General features: G+C 31.8%; 2 protein-coding genes, 1 long non-coding RNA gene and 2 other non-coding genes across 9 annotated transcripts in view; all 5 read left to right on the top strand.

Moving 5' to 3' along the window:
• Positions 1-730, top strand: part of LOC101489819 (uncharacterized) — a 4,423-nt gene extending 3,693 nt beyond the window's left edge. The window contains exon 7 of the mRNA XM_004514424.4: positions 162-730. Coding sequence (XP_004514481.1) covers positions 162-546 — 385 coding nt within the window. The 3' untranslated portion in view covers positions 547-730. The remainder of the gene's footprint in view (positions 1-161) is intronic.
• Positions 731-2,328: 1,598 nt separating this feature from the next.
• On the top strand, positions 2,329-2,420 carry LOC113784364 (small nucleolar RNA snoR26). Its single transcript, XR_003470396.1, has one exon. It is a non-coding gene; the product is annotated as a small nucleolar RNA snoR26 (small nucleolar RNA).
• A 99-nt stretch (positions 2,421-2,519) lies between these two features.
• LOC113784361 (small nucleolar RNA snoR27) lies at positions 2,520-2,608 on the top strand. The gene has a single exon (XR_003470393.1). It is a non-coding gene; the product is annotated as a small nucleolar RNA snoR27 (small nucleolar RNA).
• A 915-nt stretch (positions 2,609-3,523) lies between these two features.
• On the top strand, positions 3,524-4,427 carry LOC101489502 (steroid 5-alpha-reductase DET2-like). Its single transcript, XM_073365716.1, is given in 2 exon segments — positions 3,524-3,650; positions 3,652-4,427. Coding segments are annotated over 2 exon segments (780 nt in total). The 5' UTR covers positions 3,524-3,572; the 3' UTR covers positions 4,354-4,427.
• A 2,307-nt stretch (positions 4,428-6,734) lies between these two features.
• Positions 6,735-16,374, top strand: LOC113784355 (uncharacterized). Of its 5 annotated transcripts, none has more exons than XR_012162148.1 (3): positions 6,735-10,691; positions 11,148-15,077; positions 15,373-16,374. It is a non-coding gene; the product is annotated as an uncharacterized lncRNA (long non-coding RNA). The 5 variants fall into 5 exon arrangements; XR_012162145.1 differs by having other exon boundaries at positions 6,735-12,542; positions 12,987-15,077; XR_012162147.1 differs by having other exon boundaries at positions 6,735-13,189; positions 13,328-15,077.
• The last annotated feature ends 8 nt before the right edge of the window (positions 16,375-16,382 follow it).

Below are 16,382 nucleotides of genomic sequence, written 5' to 3'. Positions count from 1 at the left end.
TTCCCTATAAATGCATTAAATTAAATATGTAAGCATTAGGTATTATGCTACTCTGTGTATGTAATTTTTTACGAAATTCATAGTCCTATGGTTATATGTTGTTCTTAATTCGACTTCTTTTAGTAACAATGTTAAATGAGAACGTATGTGTGTGAATACAGGAAGACACTTTCAACTCGGAAAGTAAGTGCGACTAAAGGAGCAGCATCAGTACCTGATGAGGTTTTCCATAGATCCAAAGGTGTTCAATTATGCAACACTCAGGCTCACCAATGCACTCCTGCCTTTTTTGCTGATTCATTTTTTCTCAACATGTTCTCTTCTGAAGTCATTGCTGACAGAGCTCAGGTACCTACCACTGCAAGGGTAATTTGTGAGAGACATATAATCTCAGTTGTGCCAGTAACTCGCGTCACCATGTCTCATCGCCGGCAATCCTTCAGTTTCTATATTGTTGGATATAGCAGGGACGTTTACTTAAAGGATTATTACCCTTCTAGATATTGCTGGGGCTTGTGTCCTTGTTTGGAGTGGTTAAAGTTGTAATGTTTTGAGGTTGTGTATGTTCTTATACATATGTTTGCATGATTGTTCTCTTTTCTTTGTTTTGAACAATAACAGAAGCATATTTCTAGGTTTATAAAGGGCATTTGTTGTATGACATTGGCATGTACGGTTCACAACTATGGATATATTTATGTACGAAATAAAGCCAAATTCAAATGGTGTATACATAGATGTTATTATTATTCTAAATGGGACCAAATTTCTATAATGTTATTGTAACTTCTGTTCTTTCAATTTTTCTTTGGCTTATTTGGATTACTTTGCAAGAATAAATCTTCCATAATTTTATAATAATAATCTTTTCTTGAATAATATACTAGGGAATTGGATCACGGAGTAATGTATCTACAACAAGGTTTTATAGTTATTAGAAGAGAGAGAATAAAAAAGAAATAAAATAAAAGGATGCTAGAGAGAAAATTAAGAGAGAGATAGAGAGTTGTTGAGAGTGCTGCATACACTCTTGTAGCAAGAATCCACATCCATATACTTGACATCTTGCAAGAATAATATACTAGGACTTAGTGAACTAATTACTGAAACCATGGTTGATTGAATTTACATGATGAAATACTTGTGTGATAAAACCTTTATTCTACTAGTTTAAAATGGAAGGCTGTTTATGCCATAAGAAAACACAATTTACAATAGAATTTGAACCAAAAACTCCTTCAGACAAACATTCAAGTAAAATTTTCAATACCCAAAATAGTGTCTCATTTATTTTTCTTTACCCTTACTTTCCCAATCTTTTTCTTCATCACTCTCTCTCAGCCCATATATTACCTCATATGAAGATATGAATGAAAGTTGATAAAAGATCGAAGGAAGTCGCACGTGATATTTCTTTAACATTCCATTACATAGATAAGTAAAATGGTGGTTATTTATAGTGTTCTGGTTTTACTCCATCTAACATGTTTTAAAAATATTTATGATATATGTAAGTTAAATTAACATACTGCAAATTTTAAAATATAAATGTTATGTCAACTCGGTAGTATATCTTAAATTTTAATTTGAAGAAAATATTAAATGTTGAAATGTTATATTAAAGATTGAGTAACAATATATAAATTTTTTATATTAATTTACAGTGTATATAAATTAAATCTTATTAGTTTAACCGTGATTAATAATTCATACTGATATTAATGAGATTTAATATTATCATGTAAACTTCGATTGTCATTATTTTCTAAAAATAACTATCAAATACTGCATTTTTATTAGTTTTAAGTGTAAAATAAATTTACACTGATATTATATATTTTATTTTCTTGTAATTATTTCGCCTTAACCATATAACAACACTTATTTATTACAGTAAAAACAAAACTATTTTAGTGTAATATTTAAAACAATTAATTTTTTATTTGATACGTTGGAAATTTGTGATTGTTATAGGGGTAAAATTATTTTATAATTTTATTTAATTAAGTCTAATTGTGTTTCAAGAAAACACAAATATTTTACTATTCATTTTTATCAAAAATATAATCCTACTATTGAAATAAACACTAAACCCTGATCCGGGTAATGGGCCTCATATAGGCGAAGATCGAATAGAAATATCCTAATCCAAACGGCACCTAGGGTTTTATACATTTTTATAAATACCGAAAACTCCGGCCTGTTGTTAACTAGAGTCACCGTCTCCTTCATCAACGTCTGCGATCCTATCATTTCCGAGGTATAAAACTTGTTAGCTTCATTTCAATTTTTCAATCATCTTCGAAATTAAGTTTCGTTTATATCTCATGAGTATCAGTGATGAGCAATCCTAATTCGTTATCCTTGCACTTTGATTGTTAGTGAAGAAACTTTTGGGGAATTATTACTCTGAGATGCTCTTCTTACTTATTTCTCTTTATTATTTATTCGTATAGTCTCGATTAAATACAGTGAAGTTGTTTATGATTTTTGTTTTGTTACTTTTATTTTGTTCGATGTATGGATCTGTGATGTTATTTTAAACTGCGTTATCTATCTGAAACCTCAATAGAGGAAATGAGGATAACATAATATACTGAGATCCACTCTTATATCTAATCTATAAGGAGGAAACTGTTTTCAACTGTTTTGTTTACCTTTGTTTTTATCGTTTTATTGTGATGTACTTGAATAGGGTACCGTATTTGCTCTGTTGTATTTCAACATTAGGGTGTAATAGCAATGGTTGTATAGTTTTTAGTATCTAAAAATACAATAATTTATCTATGGTCCGTTTATTAAAAACAATTTCTGTTCTTTTTATTTCTTTTTTGAGGTTTGGAATGTTTGTAGTTAATCTTCACAATTAGAGATAGATGGACATTATGAAATCAAATATAAAACATGTCTGATCAACAAGCATAATTTGTTTGGTATGATTGAGCTTACTATCGCTACATTCTATCTGATTTGGGGCTTTGGGCACGCGCTAATCATAAATGTTGGATTGTCTCTATTTATTTGAGAACTTAATATGTACTCCTATTATTTTTTAGAATTTAACGGAGATGCACTATTAATGTACATTTATTTTACATTGACATCTTATCAACATAATATTCAATTTAATATGGTATGATAGATTGAATGATTATAATTCAAGTAGTCTAAAATAACATTGCACTCACAGTGAACTACCTTTTAAACAATATTATTTAATAGTCACATTTGCAGAATAATTTTATTTCTGTTATCAAAGAGTTCAATGCATCATTGATTATTGTATGTCAATAATACCCTCACTAATTTATTACATAATAAAAATAAATATAATAAAAATATAAGTAATTAAGAATATTATTAATAATAGAAATAATTCTATAATATTAAAAAAATTATTTATTGAGTAACTTGATCCTCGTGCCTTCTTTTTGACGTAAGTCATAAATATACCTTATTTTGTCTTATTCATTCCTCATTATATATAGATCTTGTTTCTAAGTTAACATCATCACATTGTCAGACGCATTTTGTCAAAGACTTACAACTAACAACAGCATTCCATCAAAAAAATGATCTTAGAAGACGAATCTCTATTCAACTATGCTCTCATTACTCTCTACCTCATAGCTCCACCAACCTTCATCTCCCTTACATTTCCTCCAAGCCCCTTATGGCAAACACCATAGACCAGGTTGGGGTCCAAATCTCCCACCATACCTCGCTTGGTTCCTAATGGAAAGTCCCACACTTTGCTTCACCCTTTATCTTTTTCCATTTGGTAACAACTCTTCCAATCCCAAATCAATTCTCTTGATTACTCCTTTTCTATTTCATTACTTCAACCGCACTTGTGTTTATCCACTGAGATTGTTCTTCACAGCAACGAAAAATACATTTGGGTTCCCTTTTAGTATTGCCCTAATTGCTTTTTTGTTCAATTTGTTGAATTCTTATGTTCAAGCTAGATGGGTCTCTCACTACAAGAATTATGATGGTGATGGGTTGTGTTTTTGGTTGGTGTTTTTTTGTGGGGTTTTGGTGTTTTTTTGTGGGATGGGGATTAATGTTTGGTCTGATAATGAATTGTTGAGGTTGAAAAGCAAAGGTAAAGGGTATGTTGTGCCTAAAGGAGGGTTGTTTGAGGTTGTGAGTTGTCCTAATTACTTTGGGGAAATTTTGGAGTGGTTTGGTTGGGCTTTGATGACTTGGTCTTGGGCTGGTTTGGGCTTTTTTGTTTACACTTTTGCTAATTTGGGGCCTAGGGCACGTGCTAATCATAAGTGGTATTTGGAGAAATTTGGAGAGGATTATCCTAAGAAAAGGATAGCTGTTATTCCTTACTTGTATTGATTTTTTTTACATTTTTTTCTCCATCTCCGTAGTTGGATCAATGTCAAGCCCATTTTGAGGAGTCTTTTCCTTTACCATGCTTCTTTAGGCTTAACATGATATGGACACTTGGAATCATGTTGGATCACAAATAATATTGAGTTAAATTGTTTAACTAGAAATTGACAAGGGTACTTGAATGTACATAACAGAGACTAATCTTACTTTCTGTCCCTTGTGTACTTTCACACAACAAATAAAATCTTAAAAACTGTTTATTTTTTCAAACTCAAATCCTCAAATCAGTAAAATCTAACCAAACTTTACATTAGAGCAAATGGAACAATTAAGTAAGGTCTTGTGTTTGAGATTTGTGGATGAAAAAAATGTGATTGGTTTAAGTGTTCAACTAAATATGATCAATTAGATTTTTCGACATAGATTAATTGTTGACAAAATCCATGTTTACTCTGGTACTTCGAACTAACAACATGATTACTAAAAAATGAGAAAAATTTAACTGATAAAGAAGCCCAAATTAAAGTCTACTGGTGGTGCCTAATATATCTTCTGCCAAAATTTATATTTAAAATCTCTAATTCTTAGCACGTTTTAGGTTGTACCCACCAATGATATAACCCAAACTTAGAAATCTTGGATATTAATTTTGAGCCACTACTAAAATTGAAAATGAATCGTGTTGGACTTAACCGAGCTCTACTTGAGCAACTACCATGACAATAATTTAATAATTTTTAAAATAGTACCCCCAAAAATGCAGAGAAAGTCAGATTTCATTATAAAACTCAAATTGCAAAATTAGAGAAGTACGATAACAGAAGCAAAACACAAGAAACCCGTAACTTGATTAAAAGGATACAATATCAACAAGGAATCCGAGTAAAGAGTGAAAAGAAAAACAAATTTAACCAAATTTAAGATCTAACATAAACTTCATACAAAATCTTTGCATAATGATATTGGATCCAAAATTTACGACAATAAAAACCATGGATTTGAGAGTAATATATTTTATATTAATCTGTTCTAAGTCAAATCAATCCACAAATTTCACAAAATATATTCACTATCGATTTTGTCATTTCAAAACAACAAATTATTTTATATTTGCAAAAGTAGGTTTATTTGCTTTTATTAGGGTTCAAATTTCAATTCCAAAATAGCTCAGATGAATTTCCCTCTTGGCTCTTGCCAAGTCAGAGTCATCACAACTCGTTGATTACCTTCTCCGACGACGATCTCACTGTTGTTGGTTCATGCAACGGTTTGCTTTATTTGTGTGTCAAAAAAATTGGAATATATTATTAACCGTACACAGTAGTTCTTAACATTTTTCTTTTGGTTATGATAGTTCACGTGACACATATAAGATATGGAAGATGACCTTTGCTTTTCTGATTATTTCAAGGGAATCAATTTTGTCATATGGAAGATGATTAAATTTAGTGTTGAAGACTCTTAGACTCAAAATCTTAAAGTTAGTTATTAAAACCTTCCAATAAATTATCGTTGTTGTTTGTTGGTGTCATTGTGTTTTTATGAGAATTGTTATATACTAATATTGGGAAGTGGATCAAAAGGAGAAACAATTCTCTATATGATAGAAGAAATAATAAAGTTGATAGAAGGATAATTATCAATGTAAAATGGTTTTGTTTTATCAATACTTATATTGAAAGTTTGGTTTGGTTTCAATAAATGGAAAGTAAGTTATTTGCCAAGGATTATCTTGTCCCCAAAAAATATTTGTTTTACTTTGTGTTATATCATGCCTTGGTTTGATTGTATTGTTGAATGATTATCTATTTGCTATTGTTAACGGTTTGACATTCTCTAAATTGAATATATTTGTTTTTAAATATAGTAATAGGTATTAACTTTAACATGTGAATTTCACAACTAGTATTTATAAATAAATAAAAAATTACTCTTCAACACATTTGCGATTACTTAAAGAAATTAAATTTAATGAGAATGTCTAGTTTTTGTGTGGATTTTTATTTTCCAATTTTACCATTTAGATAAGTTTTAAATACATATATATAAAGATATCCAATTTTTGTATAATTTTTTATTTCAATTTTACCATTTATTTAAATTCTTTTATTTGATTATTTAAATTTTTAAAATTTATTAAAATAATTATATAGTATAGAAAATACTTGAAACAAAAATAAATATAAAAGTGGAAATAATAAATTATAAAAAAAAAAGAAAAATTTGTTAACATTTTTTTTCTTTTTTGACTGTCAATAAACAAAATTTTAATTTTCAAAAATTAAATTTTATTTTATGTTCAATAAAATATTATAAATATAAATATGTGGCCGTTATTTTGTTTGAAAAAAATAAAAATATACAGTTTAATGTTATAAAAGGATCCAGTTGTTGGTATAACTTAAGGATCCAGCTGTTCATACAATCCCTCTTATATAGTTGGGGTTCAGAATTTGCGGTTGCTTCACGGACAAAAAAAGAAACGCGAACTTGACGAATCGGAAAAAAGAAAAAGCGGTGCGAACTTGACGAGTCGTAAAAGAAGAAGAGGTGCGAACTCCACGAATCAGTAAAAGAAAAGGATTGGAGCCTCTTGATTGAACTTCGATTATTCTGAATTCGTTCTAGTTTGATCTCTGATTGATTTCGTTTGTTCTTACGAAACCGGAAAAAGTAAAAGAGAGGCGTGTCTTGTCAACTCTCTATTTTCAATCTTCTGCACTTTGAATCAAATTCTTTATGATGGATTCAACCTTTGTCATCTTCGTGTTTGGCGGTGATGTTTTGAGGCAACTTTTTTCTTTTTCGTTTGCGACGGTGAACGGTAACATCGTGTTCTTGAAATTCAACCAAGAACATTCGATCTCCTTGAATGTTGATTATTCAAACACTAGAGATCTGATTTTAATTGGTGCCGGAAAAAATAACAACAGATTCACAAACTTTGGTATTCGGATTCAAGTTTCTTCGATTTTAGGGTTTGAATAATCAACATTCATGATTTTAGGGTTTGAAATTCATGGTTTTCTTGATTGGACCTTCAATTATTCTGCAGTCCTTTCAAGTTTAGTTGTGCAGCTTTATCACTCTCTCTTTCCATTGACAATCAATTTTCCTACGGATTTTTGATTTATCGATTTCTTTATTCTTCTGTTCAGCAAAATTCGACCTCTAAAACCGTGTTTGGCCACGAACGTTTTGGGGTAGGTTTTTGTTTGCAACAGTTACATTATTTTTGAGTATCCAAGAATGTATAATCTTTATAATTCCTGATTTTTCATGTCTAAGAAGGCTGATAATTGAGAAGAAACGGTGTATCTTTAGACAAGTCTTATGTTTGGAATACCCGGATTTTATTAACAAATGGTTTCTTGACCCTAAATATGGCTTGGAATACGAATTTTTTATCCATATAAATATGGCTTGACCCTAAGTTTAATCACAATATCAATTCTTGACCCAAAATGTGGCTTACAACGAGTCTTTTTATTCAAGATAATATATTTGGGTGACCCGGATTTTAACAATGAGACGAGTTTTTGACCCTAGCAATATGAACTATTTGTTCATATGAAATTGAGATAATGTGATTGGATGATCCTAAATTTAATCACAAGATGAATTTTTGATCCAAAATGTGCTTCGAATATGAATTTCTATTCGAATGAAATTGAAATGGTATGTTTGGATGAACCCAAAATTTAATTATGAGATGGGTTCTTGACCCAAAATGTGGCTTGCAATATAATGGGATGGTATGTTTGGATGGTTCGAAATTTAATTATGAGATGGATTCTTGACCCTAAATGTGGCTTGAGATATGAATTTTTTGTTCATATGAAATTGAGATAACACGATTAGATGACCCTAAAGTTAATCACGAGATGGATTCTAGACTCAAAATATGGCCGGCAATATATTTGGATGACCCGAAATTTAATCCTAAGATGGATTCTTGACCTACCTTGCGGCTTGCAATATGAATTTTTTATTTATGATAGTATGTTTGGATGACTCATACTTTAATCACGATGATGGATTCTTGACCCAAAATGTGGCTTGTAATATCAATTATTTTTCCGTATAAAATTGGGATATGATTGGATGATTCTATATTTAATCACGAGATGGATTCTTGACCCGAAAATAGTTTGCAATATGAATTTTTCTTCATATGAAAATGGGAAAATTTAATCACGAGATGATTTCTTGATTCAAAATGTGCCTCACAATGTGAGTTTTTTGTTCATATGAAATTGGGATAATATGATTGGATGGTTGACTCTAAATTTAATAATGAGCTGAACTTTTGACCAAAAATGTGACTTGCAATATGAATTTTTAATTCATATTAAATTGAAATAGTATGTTTGGATGACTCAAAATTTAATTACGAGTTGGATTATTGACTCTAAACATGGCTTGCAATATGAATTTTTATTCAAATGAAATTGAGATAATATGATATGATGACCCTAAATTTAATCATGAGATAATTCTTGAGCCTAAATGCGTTTTGTAATATAAATTTAATCATGTGATAATACAAAACAATAGGAAGTATCAAGTGGTTTTATTCATGAATAGTGTAAATAGAGGATGGATATCTCGAAGAAAGATATCAACAGATTTCCCATTGCAGCTGGTGCATATGGTATACTTGATAATTATTTGAGCTCTCATTCAATTGTTTATACTTGTTTGAGTTCTCATTTAGTTGTTAATGATTGTTTTAATGTGTCTATTGCCTTGGTTAATTGATTTTGGGGCTACTGACCCTTCATGTAATGACTTAAGAGCATTCAAAATCATGTCATGGAATCAAATTCCTTGTGGTGGGTGAGGTTACCAACAGAGTTGTCGAATACTTTCCTAATTTCAACCTCAATTTGGTATTCATCCCTAATACTAATAAAGGCAAACAATGCAGTGCCAATTTTTTTGATGATCATTGGGTGATTTAGATCCTCTCGCTATAGAGGATTGGTTCGGATAGCCTCCAACATAATTGATATCGTTAGGGTTATGGAATAGGTGATATTTTTCCTATTGCAAAAAATGCAACTTGAAGTGATAGTAGTTCTTTTAATGTTTCAATGTCTGCCCTTTGGCATTATAGGTTTGGACATGCCTCTTCTACAAAGTTAGATATGCTTCACAAGTACTTTCTTATTATTGTTGTTAATAAATATTTGGTTTGTAGATTGACATTTTTTATTGAGTGGTAATAAAGACATTAGTTATTTTTATTTTGTCCATTCAGATGATGGGAGGCCTTATTCCTTATTTCTTACTTTCAATTCATGCTAATAAGTACTTTTTGGTAATGGTTGATGACAATACTAGATACACTTGGATTATATTATTTAAAAACAGATTTGAGGTAATCGGAAAAGTGGCAGACTTTATTACTATGGTAGAAAATCAGTTTGCAAGAAGGATTTAACTGTTTAGAAGTAGTGATAATCCCATTGCGTTTCAGCTAGATGATTTGCATATGTAGAAGCAAATGCATTGTTCATCATTTTGTTTGTGTCGAAACACCTGACTAGATTACTAGGGTGGAAAGAAAACATTAAGCACATTTTAGGAGTGGCTCAAACTCTAATGCAACAGTCATTCTTAACAAAATACTTGTGGACTTGTGAGGTTTCACATGTATATCTCATTAACAATATGACATTGATGATGCTGAATAAAAGTAATCCCTTCAAACTCTTACAATGTTCATTACTAGATGTTGATAGCCTATTAGCCTTAGAATTTGTTGCTTTCCTTTGCTATGTTTCCAACAATTATGCATAGTGAAATGTGTATCTTCTTAGGTTTCAAGATGAATAATGAAATGGGTTGTGTCTATGATGTCATTAGGAAATAGGTTCTAAATTCTAATTTCAAGACATATTGTGTTCCTTGAGCGTATTTTCCCGTACAAAGGTCCTCAATCTATTACCAACCTCAATGTGCTCACTCTTGAAATCCAAACCCTGGTGCCACAAACATAATCAATTCACTCCTCAATCCAAACCAGTGATTTCTTCTACACTTGTCTGGCCATATTATTATTGACAGATTCTCTTGCACCAGATTCCTTAGCAGACTTCCCAATCTTTAACCCTACTATTTCAATAAATCCTACTGAACGAGTGGTTGCTACCACATCTTCACTCTCAGCTCTCCTAATCTATGCAGATGGAATTGTTGTAGTTGGTCACACCTTGATAGAAACAGTTAATGAATTTTCAAATATGACAGGTAAGCCGGTCGAAAACGTGCATGTGACTGTTGAAAATATAGAAGCAAGTAAAGGGCGCCCATATTAGCAATAGATGTGCCTCTAGGTAATAATTTTACCATATTATCGATAGACAAGTCCATCGATAAACTTGTTTGTTTCCTATTTCATATGTACATATATATCTCTAAAAAAATAGAGGTGTCGAGGTCATCAGTAATATCTTATTGATAAGACCATATTTTCTTGTATAATATTTTAATTAGTTAATCCCAACATAATTAGTTACTTCAGCTTCCTGTATATATGACTCTTCTTGTATAAGACACATTCATTCATTATGTTGAAGTCATATTATGATATTCAATTTCTTCTTTTCTGGCATGAATTATGTGATCCTATGAGCGAGAACAAAAAACACAAATCTAATTTCAAGCTTGAAAATTGCTTATTGCAAGAGGATAAAATCGAAGGAATTAATTTGAAATTAAACTGAAATTAGTTAGCGCAGATTGTCAACTTGCTTTGATTAATAGTATATGTTTATACATGTGTGACTTAGGTTTGGAGACTTTGTGGCATTTCTCATTTACACGATCACAACTTTCACCCTCTACGTTCTCGGTTAGAGTTCCGTTGATCATATTAATGGCGACAAACCAAGGATATAAAGAAGCGATAATATGAGCTCTTATAGGATTTTCTCAAATCCTATGTTTGAACATAGAGAAAGGGAGGAGAAGAGTAATATTGGTGTTGCAAGAAGAAAGTTTGTTATTGAGAGGAGAATGATGAGGATAGTTCCAAGGGGTAAAAAGAAGTACAGTTGGAGTGTGACCATGTGGGATCTTCTAAGCAAAAACTCTTCAATCTTTTTGAAGAAAAACTTCATGAAGGATCAGTTTGGTCAAGAGTTAGAAAGAATCAATACATCAAAAAAATGGAAAATCGCAGCTATCCCAATTAACAAGCAACTCTATAGCATCAGCTATGTTTCTTTCACAGCTAAAGCTGCTAGAATTGCCTCTACGTATTGGTAATGCACTATATATTCATTCAAAAGTTTAAAAATTCATTCAATTGTTCATAATTTTTTTTTGTTTATTTTTTTCACCTTGTGGCTCATACACAACTGTCCTCATCTATGTAGATGACATTGTGATAGTTAGTCACATTTCTCATAAGCTTTCCAAATTTAAGAATGTGATTGATAGAAACATAGGCATAAAGAATATTGGAAATTTTTCCTAGGCTTTGAAGTTTCCCATTCACCAAGTGACATCTCTTTGTCAACGACAACACTGCCTCATTTTTCTCACAGATGAGGAAATTCTTGGCAGCAAACTAGCCAGTAGCCACAACTCCCATAGAACCTGGTTCTCACTTGCATTAAGATGATGTGCCTCTCTTTTATGATGATGCTTTATATGGGTTTTTATTAATAAAGAGATAGACATAGAGAGGTTGAGAGAGAAAGGGAGATTGGGAGGGAGACCATCTCAAGGTTCCTTCTACTTGAGGTGTATTGCCCGATTGGCCCATCGGGACGTGTCATGGTTACATGCATGGTTACACACCCGTAAGCAAGTGGATTTTCAAATACCAACAAGCAAGCTTGTCAAAAATGCGCAAGTGACTATTGAGAAAATCAATAGACTTTTTACCAATGAGTGTCTTAGTTGAAAATGTGGCAGACAATAAAGGGCACCAATATTAGCAATAAATTGTTTATAAATCAGAGACTAGAAGTTGATTCAAATTGATGTCCACATCTTGAGATGGCTCTTAGTTGATGGCAAGTAAACTTTTAGTTACTATTTTGGATCAGAGTCAAGTTCCAGTGTTCAGAAACTTAGGTCAAATCTAAGTCTTCAATTGAATGCAAATATTTGGTTTTGCGTTCATCTATGTATGTGTTATGTTTCTTCAGATTGGTATTGTCCAACTATTTATAAAGGTACCGAAATCTCTACTTGGTTTTATTGATTTAATTTCTAGCTGTGATATGCAATGACAAGCTCTACATCTTTCATTTTATAAGTACACTTCTTTATTGGTTTTATTGATTTAACTTCTTACCAAAGTAATTTATTAAAACCTAGAATAGATGCTTTTGGGTGTGTCTATGTGTGCATGTAATACAATTCATCTATTTTGTAGTGATTTTTGCTTGTTCCTAGTATGTTGGGTCGATTTTCTTGCTTGTTTTTTTATTTTTTATTTTTGTTGTAATATTTGCTTGTTTCGTGTTCCCCACATTTTGTTTGTGTTGCTTCTTCTAATGAGAGTTATTAACCTCAAGCCACATATTGTGATCGTTGATAATGTAAATCTCTGCATCTTTAATTAATTCTTGTGCGACTGCTCACCAACACTTTTCTGTTTCTGTTTCAAACTGAAGCTGAGTCAAGTCCTTCAGGAAAGCGTGCAATGGAAACAGGAGATATATAGACCATCTCTCTTCCATTCCAGAAAACAGATTCATGCTCGTTTTGATCAATTCATCAGAACTTGTGGAAGGGTATAGGTTGACCAGTCTCCTTGCTGGTCGTTCAAGTCTCTGGTTTTGGGCTACTGCTAAGTTATGGAGCTTTTTTGCCACAGGTTGGTCCTCCTCTTCGGTTGTATATTCATCCAGAAGTCTTTCATTCTTAGATCTTGAACTCTCCATAGACATATGAATGTCTTTGGATTTCTCATCTTTGTCTTTGGCTTTCTCAGCTTTCTTTTAATTCCTGCCAGCTTATTTTCAACATCATCTATTTGTCGGAGAGCATCTTTATCGATCTAAGGATAGTGATAATAGGACCCCAAAACGACCCTAGACGTTGTTTGTAGTACTCACTGCAACAACCTTTAACTGAAGATGAATTCAAGATAGGTCTTCTATATTCCAAAAACGGACTCGTGATTCTACTTCTTGTTTCTTCCCAAGTTGATCATGATCCTCTATGAGAGCTTCTGGTAATTTTTATCTTTATCCACTTAACTTTATCTTCATTTTTGTTAAGTAGAGTGAGAAAACTCTCGCTGCTTTCAGTTAGTTTGGTAATGAGTTTTTGGACAAAATTATTCAAGGGGTTAACTTAGCATACAACATAGTTAGGAAAAAGGGATGCAGTTATCAGAATGTGTGCAATTATCATATGCTATCCAATATTTACCATGTAACCAGACATCTAAACTTGGTTTTTTTCCATATGATCACTACTGCAAAATAAAAATCTGATGAGATGACATTTTACCTAACTGAACAGTTTCAACCCCAGACATCTCATGTTAATTTTGTTTCTCATTTGTGCCAGCTCCAATACTGTTCTATCTATATCAAACTTCATTTCCTTTATAGTTGAATCATTATCATTTTCATTTTTAAATTTACCATTCTGATCGATCTCTTCACTGTACATATTATTGTTTGACCTGGCTGGTGAATCATTAGACTTTCTATTGTGATACTGCGTGTAGTTTTGCCTCAACAAGTGAAGCTGTTGTTCCATTCAATGAAATGGCTACATGCTTTAGGTCTGAAAAGTTTAACTGAGCACATTCTCCTTAGTAGATATGCTCTTATGTCTAGTTTCTTATTTAGCTGTCCATTTTTTTCTTCTCTTGATGAAGTTGGTGTGCTGTGTGTCCACTTTTGGTTCTTGATTTTGTGTAAAATCATAGCTTCTAGTATTAGGAAATGTTGCTACCTATAACATTTCTTCAATAGTTTCACAACTTTTGGTCCTTTTTTATTCTCATTGTTGAAGTTTTCATGTCCAGTTGATGTGTGGTGTTATTCTAGAGGCAGAGTTGCTTATATGTTTGTTTTATATTTGAGGTCTACCTTTGAACTCAAATTTATTGGTTCCTTTAGTTATGTATTTATTGGGTCTCCCAACATTATGCTTTTGATGAATGAATTATGCATGTCTCCTTTAGATTTGGATGTGTATATATTAAGGCAGTTAGTGCTCGTGGTCTACCATATGAGACATGTGAACAAGTAATGTTTCCAATGGTTGTGCTACTATGATTGCTAGTCTTACAATTTCTACTTTAATTCTCATGTGATGTGTGTGGTGTTTAAAATTAGGATATAAATAAACCAGAATTTTTTGTATTTAAATTTGTTGTGTCATGAGAGGAGTACGAGGATCATCATATTGGACAAGATCAATCACACAAGTGGTTTGAATATCATATTTTTATCTAAAACCTTAAGGCATTAGGTATGAAGGCCCTTTCACTTATATGATATTCAACAATCACTTTTCCATCCGATATGTGACTCTTACACTTAATTTACCAACTAAATTAAGTGTAGTTCCAGTTTGCTATTTAAAATTGTGATTCTTGCCTTTATTTTTAAAATTAGGATGTCTTGTTGTAAAACACATGTTTTTTTATGAAGACAAAGACAAAGGAAGTTGCAAGCTCAAAAAGAAGTCAAATAATCGAAGTCAACTATAGTCACACATATTAGAAGATATATAATGTAAAGGTACATGATGGAATCTAATATTCTTATATTTCAAATGCACATGAGAATCTTTCATTTTAGCATATGCATCAAAAGGATTTTCAAAGTGTCAAAAATGCATAAACAATGTTTGAAAATAATATTTTTGGCAAAATACAATGTTTTATTCGAATACAACATGTTGTAGCCGAATACAGGTGATAAGTCAGTAGCTAAAACTGAACATCTGTATTCGACTACGAGATGGTGTAGCGGAATACAATGCTAAGTCAGTAGCAAAAACTGAACATCTGTATTCGACTACGAGATTGTGTAGCCGATAAAGAAGAAACAAAAATTAAAGCCTCATGGACAAATGATGACAAGAGGAAAGTGATGTTTGATAAGAAGGCCAAGAACATGTTACAATCATCACTTGGAATTGATGAATTCTTTCGTGTGTCACATTATAAAACGACTAAAGAAATTTGGGATACACTTGAAGTAACTCATGAAGGAACTATTGAGGTAAAACGTTCTAAACTTAATACATTATCTCAAGAATATGAACTATTTTAATGCAGTCCGGAGAATCTATTCTGGACTTACAGAAAAGATTTTCTCATATGACCAACCACTTGTTGGCACTTAGTGTTGGACTTTAGTCCTCTTAATCCTAGTTTTGACATAATTAACAAACATACAATGTTCATACATCATATGATAAATCTAACATTTCAATTGAGCAAGATTTCAGGAACAACAATCCAATCCTACACACTTGAAACAAATTGATTGGAACACAAGAAATCAACAAAAGTTGAATTTTGACTGAGTAAATCGATTGAGAAATCGATTTCATAACAAGGGTATAAGGAAACATAACTGTTTGTGATTGTATAATCGATTGGGCAATCGACTGACAAAATTAGAAATGAAAATTGCACAAGTCAGTAGCACCCTGTTTTACAGGCTAATCGATTGACAAATCGATTGTACACTTCACAAAGTAAACCTGATTGAAACAAATCGATTGGGAAATCGATTAGACAAGTCACAGTGACACTCCAGTTTTGAGGGTAATCGATTGGCAAATCGATTGCTTAAGTACTATTTGCAAAATAACTTCACCTGTGACAAACACAATCGATTGGACAATCTATTGTGTGAATTTCAATCATGTTAAGTTTGGTTGCAATCGATTGAGCTAAACGCCAGGTAAGAACTTTTCAGGCAAATACACACAAATCGATTGACACGTCGATTAACATCAAAATAGCTGAGTCACTGTCTTGAACACAATCGATTGAAAGAACTTTTTGAAATCACAGTGAACTCTGAGCTTAT

Source organism: Cicer arietinum, chromosome 3, assembly GCF_000331145.2.
Source record: "Cicer arietinum cultivar CDC Frontier isolate Library 1 chromosome 3, Cicar.CDCFrontier_v2.0, whole genome shotgun sequence".
NCBI lineage: Eukaryota > Viridiplantae > Streptophyta > Magnoliopsida > Fabales > Fabaceae > Cicer > Cicer arietinum.
Note: the sequence above shows the minus strand (reverse complement) of the source record. Positions and strands in the feature narration are given on the sequence as shown.